This window comes from Ascidiella aspersa, chromosome 6, assembly GCF_963924565.1.
Source record: "Ascidiella aspersa chromosome 6, kaAscAspe10.2, whole genome shotgun sequence".
NCBI classification, from domain to species: domain Eukaryota; kingdom Metazoa; phylum Chordata; class Ascidiacea; order Phlebobranchia; family Ascidiidae; genus Ascidiella; species Ascidiella aspersa.
In genome coordinates, this window is record NC_139452.1 from 14,794,826 (window position 1) to 14,807,571 (window position 12,746).

At 36.3% G+C, this 12,746-nt stretch overlaps 1 protein-coding gene across 1 annotated transcript; it reads left to right on the plus strand.

Moving 5' to 3' along the window:
• Positions 1-1,375: 1,375 nt before the first annotated feature.
• LOC146140074 (uncharacterized) lies at positions 1,376-12,583 on the plus strand. The gene is made up of 9 exons (XM_083391613.1): positions 1,376-1,439; positions 3,382-3,517; positions 4,296-4,407; positions 4,681-4,889; positions 5,005-5,246; positions 5,777-5,914; positions 8,533-8,570; positions 10,184-10,316; positions 10,874-12,583. Exons 2-9 carry the CDS (start codon positions 3,451-3,453, stop codon positions 11,396-11,398), a joined length of 1,464 nt encoding a protein of 487 aa, XP_083247739.1. The 5' UTR covers positions 1,376-1,439; positions 3,382-3,450; the 3' UTR covers positions 11,399-12,583.
• The last annotated feature ends 163 nt before the right edge of the window (positions 12,584-12,746 follow it).

The window sequence follows — 12,746 nt, forward strand, 5'->3', positions numbered from 1 at the left end:
AGTTAATTCGCCATCTCTATCATGATGTGTTTAATATGCTACAGTATTATTTGTAAATATTTTTTGGTATTGTTATCAAATGCAGTGCTCCGCCACCTTTTATGACTTGCGGCACACCAACAGTGCTAAAACAATTCGGTGGTAAACGTACAATTATTATAATGAAATATATATTACAATAATTTATCTTCTGATTTTGTGGTTTTTCAGACTTTTAAAAATTTCTTAAGCCCTGAATAAGTCCTGAATAATTGCATCCCTTGAAATACCGGATTAAGAACTTTGCGGGCAGCTTATTCGAAAAATTAAACCTGACATTTGTACTTTTTACTTTTTTACGTATTTTTTTTTGAAAATATATTGACAAAAATATTTTATTGGTTTCGAGCGTATGGTTAATCTCCCTTTCAACTTCGTTGTACATTTTGAAAACGATTGTGGTATGTTTATACTCCTGGTATAGCTGATTCAGTTAGGAACTTTTTTTGGAAAATTGATTTTCGGCGACAGAACGTAACATATAGGTTTATGCTATTTTAAATATTATTAAAAGTTCATGAAATTACACCTAGATTATTGCATAAGGTCAAAATAGCCTACCTGTCTTGATAAGATATACATATTTTGCGTTAATTCGATTGATTAATAAACCCTTAAAAACTCAAGTAACACACCTCCGGGAACGTCACGGCACACCGGTTGTAGAGCACTGCTCTTATTTAAAATTTTTCAAATCTTCTTCGAATTTATAGAATTTTTAGCCCATTTCGAGGGAAAATTTGTATCCTAATGCACCTTTTAATATTTTCACCTTGTTTATCAGTACTGTGTGAATTAATAGTCAGATTTCTAAAATTTTAAGCTCTGCCAAATTATCTGCTTGGTGTTTTTTTGTATTTGCGCCCTATACCAATTTTCAAAATATGGCCATTTCGTGAGTATAACCTCAAACTTCAAAATGGGTTAACGCAATATAATATTTTTGCGTTTTGTGCGAGCTTTAAAGTCATTTTAGTGCACGCATTCAGCTGTGGGGTCAATAGTCCTAATACTTTGATGTCAAGTCTTCTTTTAAAGTAAACGATTTGCCTACTGCAAATCAATTAAACGCAATTTGTTTTTGTGTTCAGCGCACTTTTCTTAAGTTGCATTGTATGTTGCAACAGTTCGTTCAAGAGCAGGTTGCGTCTTAAGATTACTTGAATTGTGACGTCAGGTTATGTGGTAACTTCTGGCGTTTTCTTTTATTTTTATGCCCCCTCCCTAAACAAAACCTGGATCAACTATCAATGCAGCGATGTTTACTGTCTTATGTTTTCAAACTCTTGTTTTGACAAGCGTTGTTTGGAGTAGTTTTCTAAGGAAAAATAAATAGGCACAAACGAAGAACTATATAAGTTTCGATATGCGCTTGCAGCAATATCGCTGCACTTAAAAAGGTAACGTCAGATGCACGAAACAACTCTGGCAGGAATGCAACCTTAACCCCGAGTTCCTAGGAACCTGCTCGTGCGTTAAAAAATTATCTTTCCCTCCCTGTACCTCGAATTCAAACTGTTGGCTGACACAGTGTAGCTACTTTAAAGTGCTCCAAAATGTAACATGTATCATGGTGAATGGGAATTGGGGATGGTAGCATGTATTTTCGTCGGGACGATTTTTAATTTGCATTAGGTTTTCATTAATAACCTACAGAATTTTAAGTAAGAAATCCTAATCCAACGTATAGCTAATAATGTTTTATGCGTCGAATACATTATTGTTTAATTCATAGACGATTGGACGTCCCATCGGTGATAGTTTCCAAATGATTCATCAGAATAACATGGGTTTCACAAATATGACTTGTTGCTTTCGAAACTTAAATGTAGCACTGATTCAAATTCCTAAATATCCATTTCATTAATATTTTAAAACCGCTAACAAGTTTGTGATTTGTAATCAAAACGTTTCGTTTTGGATCTTTTGTTAATCAATACTGCGCTTTAGTGGTGCGTTTATTGTTCATGTTACATTTTCTCTAGAGTTTTACTTTTGTTTTGTTCAAGTAGCCAAGCTGCAAATTGGGCAATTTCAAAATGGACAATTGATTGAGTGACATTTCCAAGCCCCCATTGCGTTTCCAATTGATCCAAACGATCAAAAGCACATCAAACTCAAATTACGGAGAAACGTTGCGGTTGTGTCGCTCGTGTCCTCATAAAACACTTCCTACTTAGTTCTGAATTTTATCGTTCAATGATTTTGTTGAAACGTGTATTTTCCACTTGCAATGGCCACTTTTATTTGGCTTCTATAATAGTAGATTATAATTTTGCAATACCTGAAAACCTGTGTTGGAATAAACTAAGAGGTTGTTGCCGCTGTCTAAACGTTCAAAACTTCTTTTAGCATTTTAAGTTGTTAAATTTACCACCATAGTCGCATAGGTTTGGGGTTTTTATGGAAATTAATCATCACGACTGTATAGGTAGAAAGAAGGGCCAGCGCAATATTACACACTTTAATCTCCGTATATGTAATTATTTTGCCTAACCATTGGAAAGACGTCAATGAGGTTAAAGCTTAGCGTTTAGAAAGCAAACTCCTGTAGTTGTTAAATTGGTGGTGCTCTACAATATTGTGCAACGTGTTGTAACGAACATACTGGCATGGGTTATGGTTTTGGTATGGAAAGTGACACCACCTGCCTCAATGTTCACCGAAAACATAGTGACATTTTCTGCTGTCCTGGCGCTTTTGTTTCAACCATTAGATGCCTAGGCACATGAAGTTCGTATTTAATGTACTTGTAAAAGTGATCGCCAAATGCTGTGCGCTACAATGTTGTTAAACTGCATCATTTAACCCGGCTATTCTAACTGTAATCTGCAACGGAAATTACTTAGCTAACTCACTTGGCTGTTGGATGACGTAGATCGGTTTTCTTTGGGCAGGACTGGCTTTTATGCACCACTGGCAAGGTGCACCAGATTTTTAAATCTAAAATCTTGAAGTTTAGAAATGCTTACATCTGCCGTTCTTAAACTTCAGGGGGTGCCCCTTGACTTGATTAATCCAAACTCGCTCTACAACACTTTACTGTGTATAGTAACTAATCTCCCATATATCGAAAATTAAAAGTAATATCACTGAGCGAAATAGATTAAGTGATTGGAATAAAATAGTGTTGTTAGTCACGTCTAAATTCGTGTTAGCAAATCTGAATATTAAAGAAATGAAAAGAAAGTCTTTTTGAGATTTCTCTTAACCCTTTACGGGCGCCCGGAGTTTAAGAATCCCTGGTATAATAATTCCCTTACTATGTTGTAAAGAACCATTATTGCCTTTGTTTTATTGTTTTTTGCTTATCTTTGTATAACAACTACATAACATTTTTAGTGATTTAAAATTTGCTGATCAGAAGCACTGAAGCAATCACAGCACAACGGTCATATACCAGTGGGAAAAATGTACGCATCATTGCTTTTGACGTTGTTGTTAGCTGGCACATCTATACCACTGTGTGAATGTAAAGGTACGTATAGTTTGAAAGGTAACTTTTAGTAATCCAAGAATATGGGTACGGTTGATCGATTCCATGCAAAAACAGCAATATTATATGGAGGTTGGTTAGTAAACTTATACAACCATCAATGTTCCGTAAAGTTTTGCTGCATAATATTGACTGTTGCGATTTAGGTGTTTAACAAACACGGCGCGGTATGGATATTTAGATTTCTATGCTTAATGTGTACCGATTGGATCCGTGATCCAATGTCCGAGATATTGTTTGCTTTACTTAAAGGCTATAGGTACATCCGCTTTGCACGATTCTTTTCTTATAAGATTAAACATTTAGGTGACTTTGGCGTATATAATAAGTCCACCCCAAAAGGCTAGTTCTTAAACGCCAGTGTTCAAAGTGGGCATGTTTTTTTCTGCCATGCGTTCGCTATATCACGGCGTTTTGAATATATATGAACTATAAGCGACATGATTTGTTCGTTTTCGTATTTAGCTGGTTACTTTTCAATACCTCGACAACACAGCCTAGCGGCGATTTTGTTCGATGCAGCAGCAACACTGTCAAATAAATTTAGTATAGCTGCGTTGTTACGCCCTTAGTTTATAAAAGTATGTACTATCTATACAACTCCCTAAGACTAAGTTTATCGGATAGGTCAATAACAGCAACTTTACGTGCTATTGTTTTTTTTTTCGTTTTGGAATTTGCCCAATTCAATGCAGTCTGATTGTTATATCTAAGACACCAAGCAAACTAATAGAGTCGTTGATCGCGGCTTTTGTTGCAGATTATTTTATCGTGGCGACAAACCTTACTGTTACGTCACGCGATCTTATCCAGACTCTACATTGGGACACGTCGCTTCCCAAAGAAGAATGGAACTTCACAGTGTTTCAATCGTAGGAGAAAAATATTTACGGAGAAAAGTTTATTTAATGTTGGCTGTTATTTCAGTTACAGAATAAACTCACCTCTGAAGTCTAAATATTAGAAAAAATAATGATGTTTTCAGAGCATAATGTTTGAAGGTTGTAGTAAGACGTAATAAGAAAATCAAAGCCCATACAGAAGTATTATTTTGAACGTTTCGAATAACTCTTTATTCATTTTCAGCATCATGTCTTTGTTATGTTTGCCATATTCCAGCTTATTTATCATTAACATCGCCACAGGGATAATTACTTTTCACCAAACTGGACTGCAACAAGGGAATGCACGGGAATAGCGGCGACGCAATGTACGTTTCATCAGCGTTTCGAAGCCAGCGACGTCTTGCATTTTCACGTGGCGCGTGTTGGAGACACACCTGTTCAATCAAATGATGAGTATTCGTTCAACCAGGACAACGTCACCGTGTTTCAAATCATTTATCAAATCGACGGTGTGTGCTTATATCATTATCTATTTGATAATTACAACAAACAAACTATTTTGCGAAAAGTAATTTCAATTTGAAGCGCTGCAAAACCGAAATCGAACCATTGATTAACTCACAGATTACCAAGAAACGAGCGAAGGCGGGATTTTCACGTTTTCTTCGCCGAAATTTAGCGTCAAGCGAACTGACGGTCTTCTCCAGCTCGGCTTTCGTCCCGTCCGGGCGCCCTGGTGGAACGGAACCACACTGGCAGAGCGGGTTGAGCAAGAACTCATCCACGATTTCAACTACCGAATCCTGTACTATGGCTGCGACAGCTCCGAAATGGAAAGGGGCGAGTGCCCTGGCAATACAACCCGGGTAAGATTGGTGAGCATTATGCCTCAAATAAAATAACAAAACTGGGTATAATTCGCATTACCGACACCATATGTTGCAAATTTTACCGACGCAGTACGGTGGGTTGGAACCCATGATCGACTAGCGTGTCCTTACAGCGATTTGTTGTTGCATATTATTTTACTTTTATAATCAAAAACACGGCTAAAAAAACTTTTACCGACGCAGTACGGTGGGTTGGAACCCATGATCGACTAGCGTGTCCTTACAGCGATTTGTTGTTGCATATTATTTTACTTTTATAATCAAAAACACGGCTAAAAAAACATCTACAGCTTCCAAACTGTTAAGATTGCAGTGAAATATGTTACGTTAAATTTGATGGGTAAAATGGTTGCGAGACAATACGTTGGACTAAAATATGAACGGTATCATTCTTCCTTTGTAACTATATTTACACACCTTTATACAATTTAAACCTATTAAAGCGTGAAACCGCAAAGCGCTAAAGCAACCTGAGATAAATATTATGCGTGAAACATGTTTTGCAGAAGGAATCTCGGGTGATTGCGGCGACGAGTTTAAACTATTCGCTCCACTCAACCGAACCGAATGTCGAGTATCTGTGCGTCGAGGTGCAGCGAGAGATGGATGACGCTTTCCAGAAGATAAGCAGCAAATTTACAAAGGTAGCTTTATGATTTAACAGCGATTTTCGCACAACAATGAACTATTGTTGCTGAATTCAATCAGCCATTCAAACATAATAAAAGCTTCATTTTTATAATTTTTTTTATTTTTAGTTTTTGGTTTGTCATTCATAAATTTTGTATTCCAACACTTAAACTTTGTGTTTTAATTGGCAACAAAAATGTCTTACACGCCTTTCTGGCAATTCCGTGATTGTATATGCCAGGGATGTGTATTTTTTTAACTAGGCGGGCCACATATGCCTGTAAAACGTAGATCAAGAGCCAAATGCATTTCTCCTCGAACAAATGTACTATAACTGAAACGCTGGACACTAAAGAGCATTCTGTTAGCTACAACATATTAATCAAAATTAGTACTGCTATTCCTCAATTCGACAAAGCTTGATAAACTGTATGTGTGATGAACCTGTCTTATTTAATGGGTCAAAAAACAACTAGTTAAGAGTATTCGTTTGGCTGGTCGAAGACTCAAACCTGTCAGGTGACACATATATTTTCGCTCTGCTGGCCGCAGGTTGCTCACTGTTGCGTAAATAAGCGAATTTAACATCCAATAACACCTGGGGAGTGATAAGGTTTAGTATATTACATTATGTTTCGGATCCACAAAGTTCATGTGCTCACACTGTCTTACTTGTAAAAAAAAAAATAACCTCCATTATACAAGCAGTGTTTTAATATCAATATAAAAATCGCTTAGTGAAATATGGCGCTCAAATATTAAACTGTAAATTTATGCAAAATATGTTTGATATATGTGACATTCGTTTGGTGATGTAATCATGTAAATCAGTGGTCGGCAAACTATGGGCCGCGGCCCGAATGTGGGCTGCAGAGCAATTTTTAGTGGGCCGCGAGTTACTTTTGAATAGCTTAGCGTTATCACGTAGTTGTGGGCCGCGCGATAGCCCTACATTCATTGCACTGAATTTGAAAAGTTGGTGTGGCTAGAATTTATATATTGTCTCAGCGTGGTTCAGACGCACGTCCCAAATGTGGTCGTGAGAGCCCGTCGAACTATATTTTCGGCCAACTTTAATTATATGTAAACGTAAAATTTTTCGCGCATCGCGCGTATATTCTTGGTTTTATAGTATGTTTTACATTATGGCATGGCAGTGTTTTGGGCATCAAGGCACCGTGTATTATTTCATTTTAAAAACAAATATCCTGCATCCGCCACTGTTTTCGTTGTGGTTAAACGTGGTGGGCCTTCAATAGCTTCGAAACGAGTGCTTTGGGCCACCACAAAAAAGTTTACCGACCACTGATGTAAATGGACGTCTATATAGCGCGTTAAAGTTGTTTGTTATGTTACAATTATAAAATGTATTCAGATAAGTTGCAGACCAATAACTGTAAGAAATTAAAAAATACATTAGATGAATATTTTGAGGTAAAAAAGTACAATATATGGAGTTAGCCTCTCATATTTTTGGATAGCACCATTTAAAATTTCTGGTTTAAGGTCGATTCATAATAAAAAAAAATTCTACATTGTCTTCAGTCTCAACCGCTTCAGAAAAATACTAATCTTAAAAAATTCTCGATCGAACCAGTGTTAAAATAAGTATTTGAGTTCGTACGGCGAAACATACAATATATTTACATATAGCGTAAACGACATGTTTGGGCTGACTTTCGCGTTTAAAAACTCGCGTTTATAAAATAAAAATTTGGCAAAAAACATAGCTTGGGGGAAATAGCCTAGTGCCCCACTCTGAGGAGAAAGAATTAAGTGATTGGAGTAAACAGTGTCGGTCACAGTAAAATGTAGTTTTAAAAAATATATTGGTGTTTTCAAAAATTGATACTAAATATACATTAAAAAGTTTTTTTAAAAAGTTTTTTTAATGTGTCCTTCGTGCACACTTTACGCTCCGGAGTTTGAGAACCCCTAAACTACGTTTGTTGCAAAACCATTCACAGAGGCTTCTTCAACCAGATAAAATATACAGTAAATTTATTTTCTGCTTAATGATTTGTAAAGGGGTAAAGTTGGAGTGTATGACAAATGTCAACGCACAATTTTTAACGTACTCAACTTTTTATATATGGCACACAAGGTATCAGGTGGTAACAGTATAACGACTAAATAACATTAAAGCGAAATGGTAAGTTTGGTTGGATCAAGTTTGGATAGTATTGCCATTTTGTCGGATTATAAACCTTTCTCGTTAAAAGTTGACATTAAATGTCGGACATCTTTAGGGATACAATTGTAGGAAATGTATTGGTTATAGTGTGAAATGTGCAATATTTTGTTTTAAAAACATTATTATGGCTAAAAACGAGGCATGCCTTGCATTTTTGGAATAAATTTAGGATTTTAAACTATTTTATCTTACTATTGAAGTAAATCTATAATAATTCCTTTTAGAGACACTTCAATACATTAATCATTGCGTTTATGATGGTTTATTAACAAAAAATAATGATAGATAACGCGAAATGTACATTATCCAATTCCTCAGCAGACATTCACTCTTCAGGAATTGTGTCCAATCTGAAATAATATATTGCCTAGAAACAAACTGAAAGTTAATATTGTTGTTGTGCTTACTAGGTGACATTAACTCTTTCCCGTTTTACAGCACTGTGTTCAAAAGAAGCCGCAGATTGTAAAATTCGTGTAAGTTTTCCCTTTATACTATTTTCTTACGGTTTATTATACTTAAAGTTACACAATATATAACATAATTGGCAACAAAATTAATGTGTGAAAAATTTTTAGATTGTTTTACTAGGTTGCCTATACATTACAGTACCTGCTGTAGCAATTGCCATTGGTCGACAATAAGGCTTGATATCTCTAGCTGAGCTTTGTCGATTTGTTCACGCGCTGTCGTTTTCAAGAACAGTATGAGTATCAAAATCCACTCTAATAATACTGAATTTGAAAACAACAGCACGTGAGGTAGTGTCATCTAATTTTTACAGCTTGTTCTCTTTCTTGTGTTTAAAATTGAAACTTTTACGGAAACATATAACAATTCCATGCTAGATCTCATGTTTAGTTATATTTTTTAACGTTAATTTTTGCCCTATGAAGCGATTTTAATAAATTGCCTTACTTCATCGGCCAACAGACTCACGACAACTGACAGGCTAAACCAACTCCTGTGCACTTTAAACGCGGCACTGGGCTCGTGCTGCCTTAAATCAGGCAACATACGCCGAATACGTTTCGCTATACCGTGAAGCATTTGTCCTTTGTACTCCGTGAAACGAGGCGGAAAAGAAGAATTGAGGTCGCCGAATTTCGCAAAATTTTGACGGAAGTCCTTCCTGCTTTCAGTCTCGTATGGCACGTGGTTACGCTCTAAACTCGTTTTGTAGTATGCGGTCTATTTTCTTAACTGTAACTCTATGTGCCCGAGGTAATTTACGATTGTAGACAAGTGCTAAGCAAAATAAATAATTGGTGAACATTGCCGTATTAAACGCTAAATTTTAGAAGACCACTACTGTCGACCGTATTGGATTCGCCATGGTGGTACACATATTTACACCGATACTAATTAGCTTGTTTCTCATAGTGTTTACTACGTATATAGAAAATTTATGATACAGTTTGCGGGTTTGGGTATCCAAAACAGTTTATTCGGTAAAGTTTCTGTAAAAGGGAGGTATCAGAACGACATATTTAAGATTAGTTAAACTGACGAAGAGCAATGGTGGTGTTTTGAATAAAATATTTGCCAAACTTTTAAACTTTATATACCTATTTTAAACTTGCATTATCGGAATGAGGTTCTAATAATGCAATTAATATACATATGTTCTTTTCGTTTAAATTACGAACAACTCTTTTCGACCATGAGCATAGAAATTCTTTTGTCGTTTCTGTTTGACGAACCTTTAAACTTGCCAAAACTGATGCTAGGCAAGCATTTTTTTAACACACACACACATATATATATATATTTGGTCATAACAGGCCTATAATTTTAAAAGTAGTCTATAACAAGCGTGATACGTACACCGTTTTATGGTAGACACTGGAATTTTATTTGCAATTTATACTCAAAAGTATATTTACATCATTCAGTAATCGAAAAGACGATATGTTGAACTGTCATAGAATAACCGATTAACCTAGTAAATTTGTATAGCTGTTATTGTTTTGTATTTTAATCTAAAATCGCAAAACTATGCTCTTTGGTGTCAATGCAAAATACGAATATGAATGGTCTTGTAATATGTTGCCACAGCTTTTAAATAAGGTACAGGTTTGTTTTTCAGGCCGTACATCGCAATTCTGTGCGTTTTCTCGTTGGGATTTGTGGTCGCAGTCACCGTATACTGTCACATACACGGAAAGCACATCCTTTACAGCGCCTTAAAACTACGAAGCATTGAAATACCGAATTCTGTGGTAAGTAATTTGCAATGATGCGCCAATAAGGTTCTTGCATCGTATCGTTTGGTATTACAACCCAACCTTTTAAAATACGTATGTCTATACGTGAAAGGTACATCATTAATATATAGAAACGGACCAGCGCTACCGAGACGGGTAGATTTTAGCTATATTTTAGTCATTTAGTTCTGTAGGGGCATAAGGCAATAAAAAACGGTCCAATACTTAATATATTTCTCTCATCTCGCTGGTAAACAGAAAACGTTTGAACAAAAATCCCGCATATCATTTTTAAGAAAAGCTGCGGATGATGATATTTCTTTGACCGGGAATTTCAACGAAAATTGGTTACGATAAAGAACTCTTAATAAAATGTATTTTGACTATCGGCATAGTGACTACCATTCGTAACTATTATAAAAATATAAAATCCCAACCTGCTAATACTTGTTTTGTGTTATGAGTTTTTCATGAAATTAATATTCTGACTGTGGTTTAACGCCGAGCAAATGTAACATATGCGAGAGCTAATCCTTTTCCCACATATTGACTCGCCCTTCAACATTTACCAGGACCAAGTGCTCCAGGCGAGTCCCTCAATCAGCTATCATCAAACGCGTTTAACTGACATTAACGAGAAAGAAATCGTCGATCCGTTACCGATCCGGGATGGATCCTTCTCGCGTCTTCTTTCGGTTAGCTCCTCGGCGGACCACGAGTGGAGAGCTTGGAAGGTAGACGAGAACGTTGACGAAGAAGAAGATATTCCGCCATATTCCGATATGCTCGTTCTCGGGAAGAGCCCTTCATCGAAGGACAACATCGAATACACCGAAGTGCTGCGTTCCGAAATGGATGACGGGTCATCAAGCGTTGGCTACATGACTTTGGCCCAGCGTCTGTCGGCCGAAATCAGCCCGAGCCTGAACGCGTGCGGCACCGGTTTGGCAGGGCCTCGCGCTTTTCGCGATTGCAATCTTGACGACAAGGTTGAATTTGTCCAACATGAACAGCACGTTTGCAACGAGGACTGCGGCTACGCTTCCAAGGACGCGACGCACATCTTCTGCCCTCGCAACGTCGCTAGGTTCGTTTAGGAATTCTCGTCTAGATATAGGTTGCCTACCAAGAAACTGATCTATGTTTGCATGGTAGGTATAGCCTATTCAAAATCCCACGCTTAGCATCACAAGGGCAGGCAAATTAAACAAATTAACGTAGCGTGACCTTGACTTAAGTCAACTGTAAAACGACACAATTTTTTTTTTAATAATATGGGAATACCCGCGAACAGTAAAATATACACAACTTGAACTATTCATAAAGGCCGTTAATTTCCTGATTAAAATTTTTTAGAGACTAAAAAAATCTTGCGTTTCGCTGCACATAAATAATATCGTTGATTACAGTTAGTTATCAAAACTATATATGTGTACGTTTTTAAGGCGTTAACTTGGTGAATGACCAAAAGTGGCAAGCCCATGCAAAGTGGCAAGTATTAACCTTTTATATTATTATTTTGCTACACGCTTGCTGTTAAGTCTTTATAATGCTCTATCAATGTTACATAAAACATACGCTTGTACAGTTCAGTAACAGAAAAAAATGATTCGTGATTTTTGCGCTTGTAAGTGTTTTGCTAATAATATTATTTTACATGTGGCTTGGCTGCTTTTGTTTTTAGCCCTGTTTACAACAAGTTCTTGCGATGCTGAGTCAAAGCAGTCTACAGTTGATCTGGCCGTACGTTAAATATACTGTTGGGCACCAGGCTATGTCACCAACTTTACTTTTCGCCATTATGTCGCGTCCACATCTTCGTTTTTCTCAGTTATTCAATCTATTTAGAGGACATATTAAGGTCCCTTTGTATTAGCTCAATATCCCTGTGCATACCCCGTGGGTATGTTGATGGAAAACGACCTTATGCAATTTACAATTTGTTAAATGATTGACAAACTTTAACGTGTTCCCATTTTTTAAATGCTGCCTGTTTTTGAGTGTATTATTTTACAACCTATATTCTTTTTAAACCCGTTTTCCGAAATATTCAACGTTATATTTATTTTGAAATATTTTCAGTAAACATAACCTATATACTTAAGTGCAAGACTGTTTTTACCTTCGAGTTTTTTACGATGATAGGCCGATATTAGTTTTACTTTTATGCTTTATTAAAGTGTTTTGGGTTTGAATTGAGAAATTTCGTCGCCATATTGGATTTAATACTGTTTAATGTGTCTATATTTTTAAGGGTCCTGCTGATAATAAAACTGCCGTCTATCAAATCTAGATTGCTTTAAATGTTTCTGCGTGATAATAAATCCTTATTATTATTGAATAGTAATAGGTTTAAAAATATCGATTACGTTGTACCTAATCCAGCATTTTATTATTGAAAAGCTAACGATTATCAAATATATCTCGACGATAAACTTTAAAAGA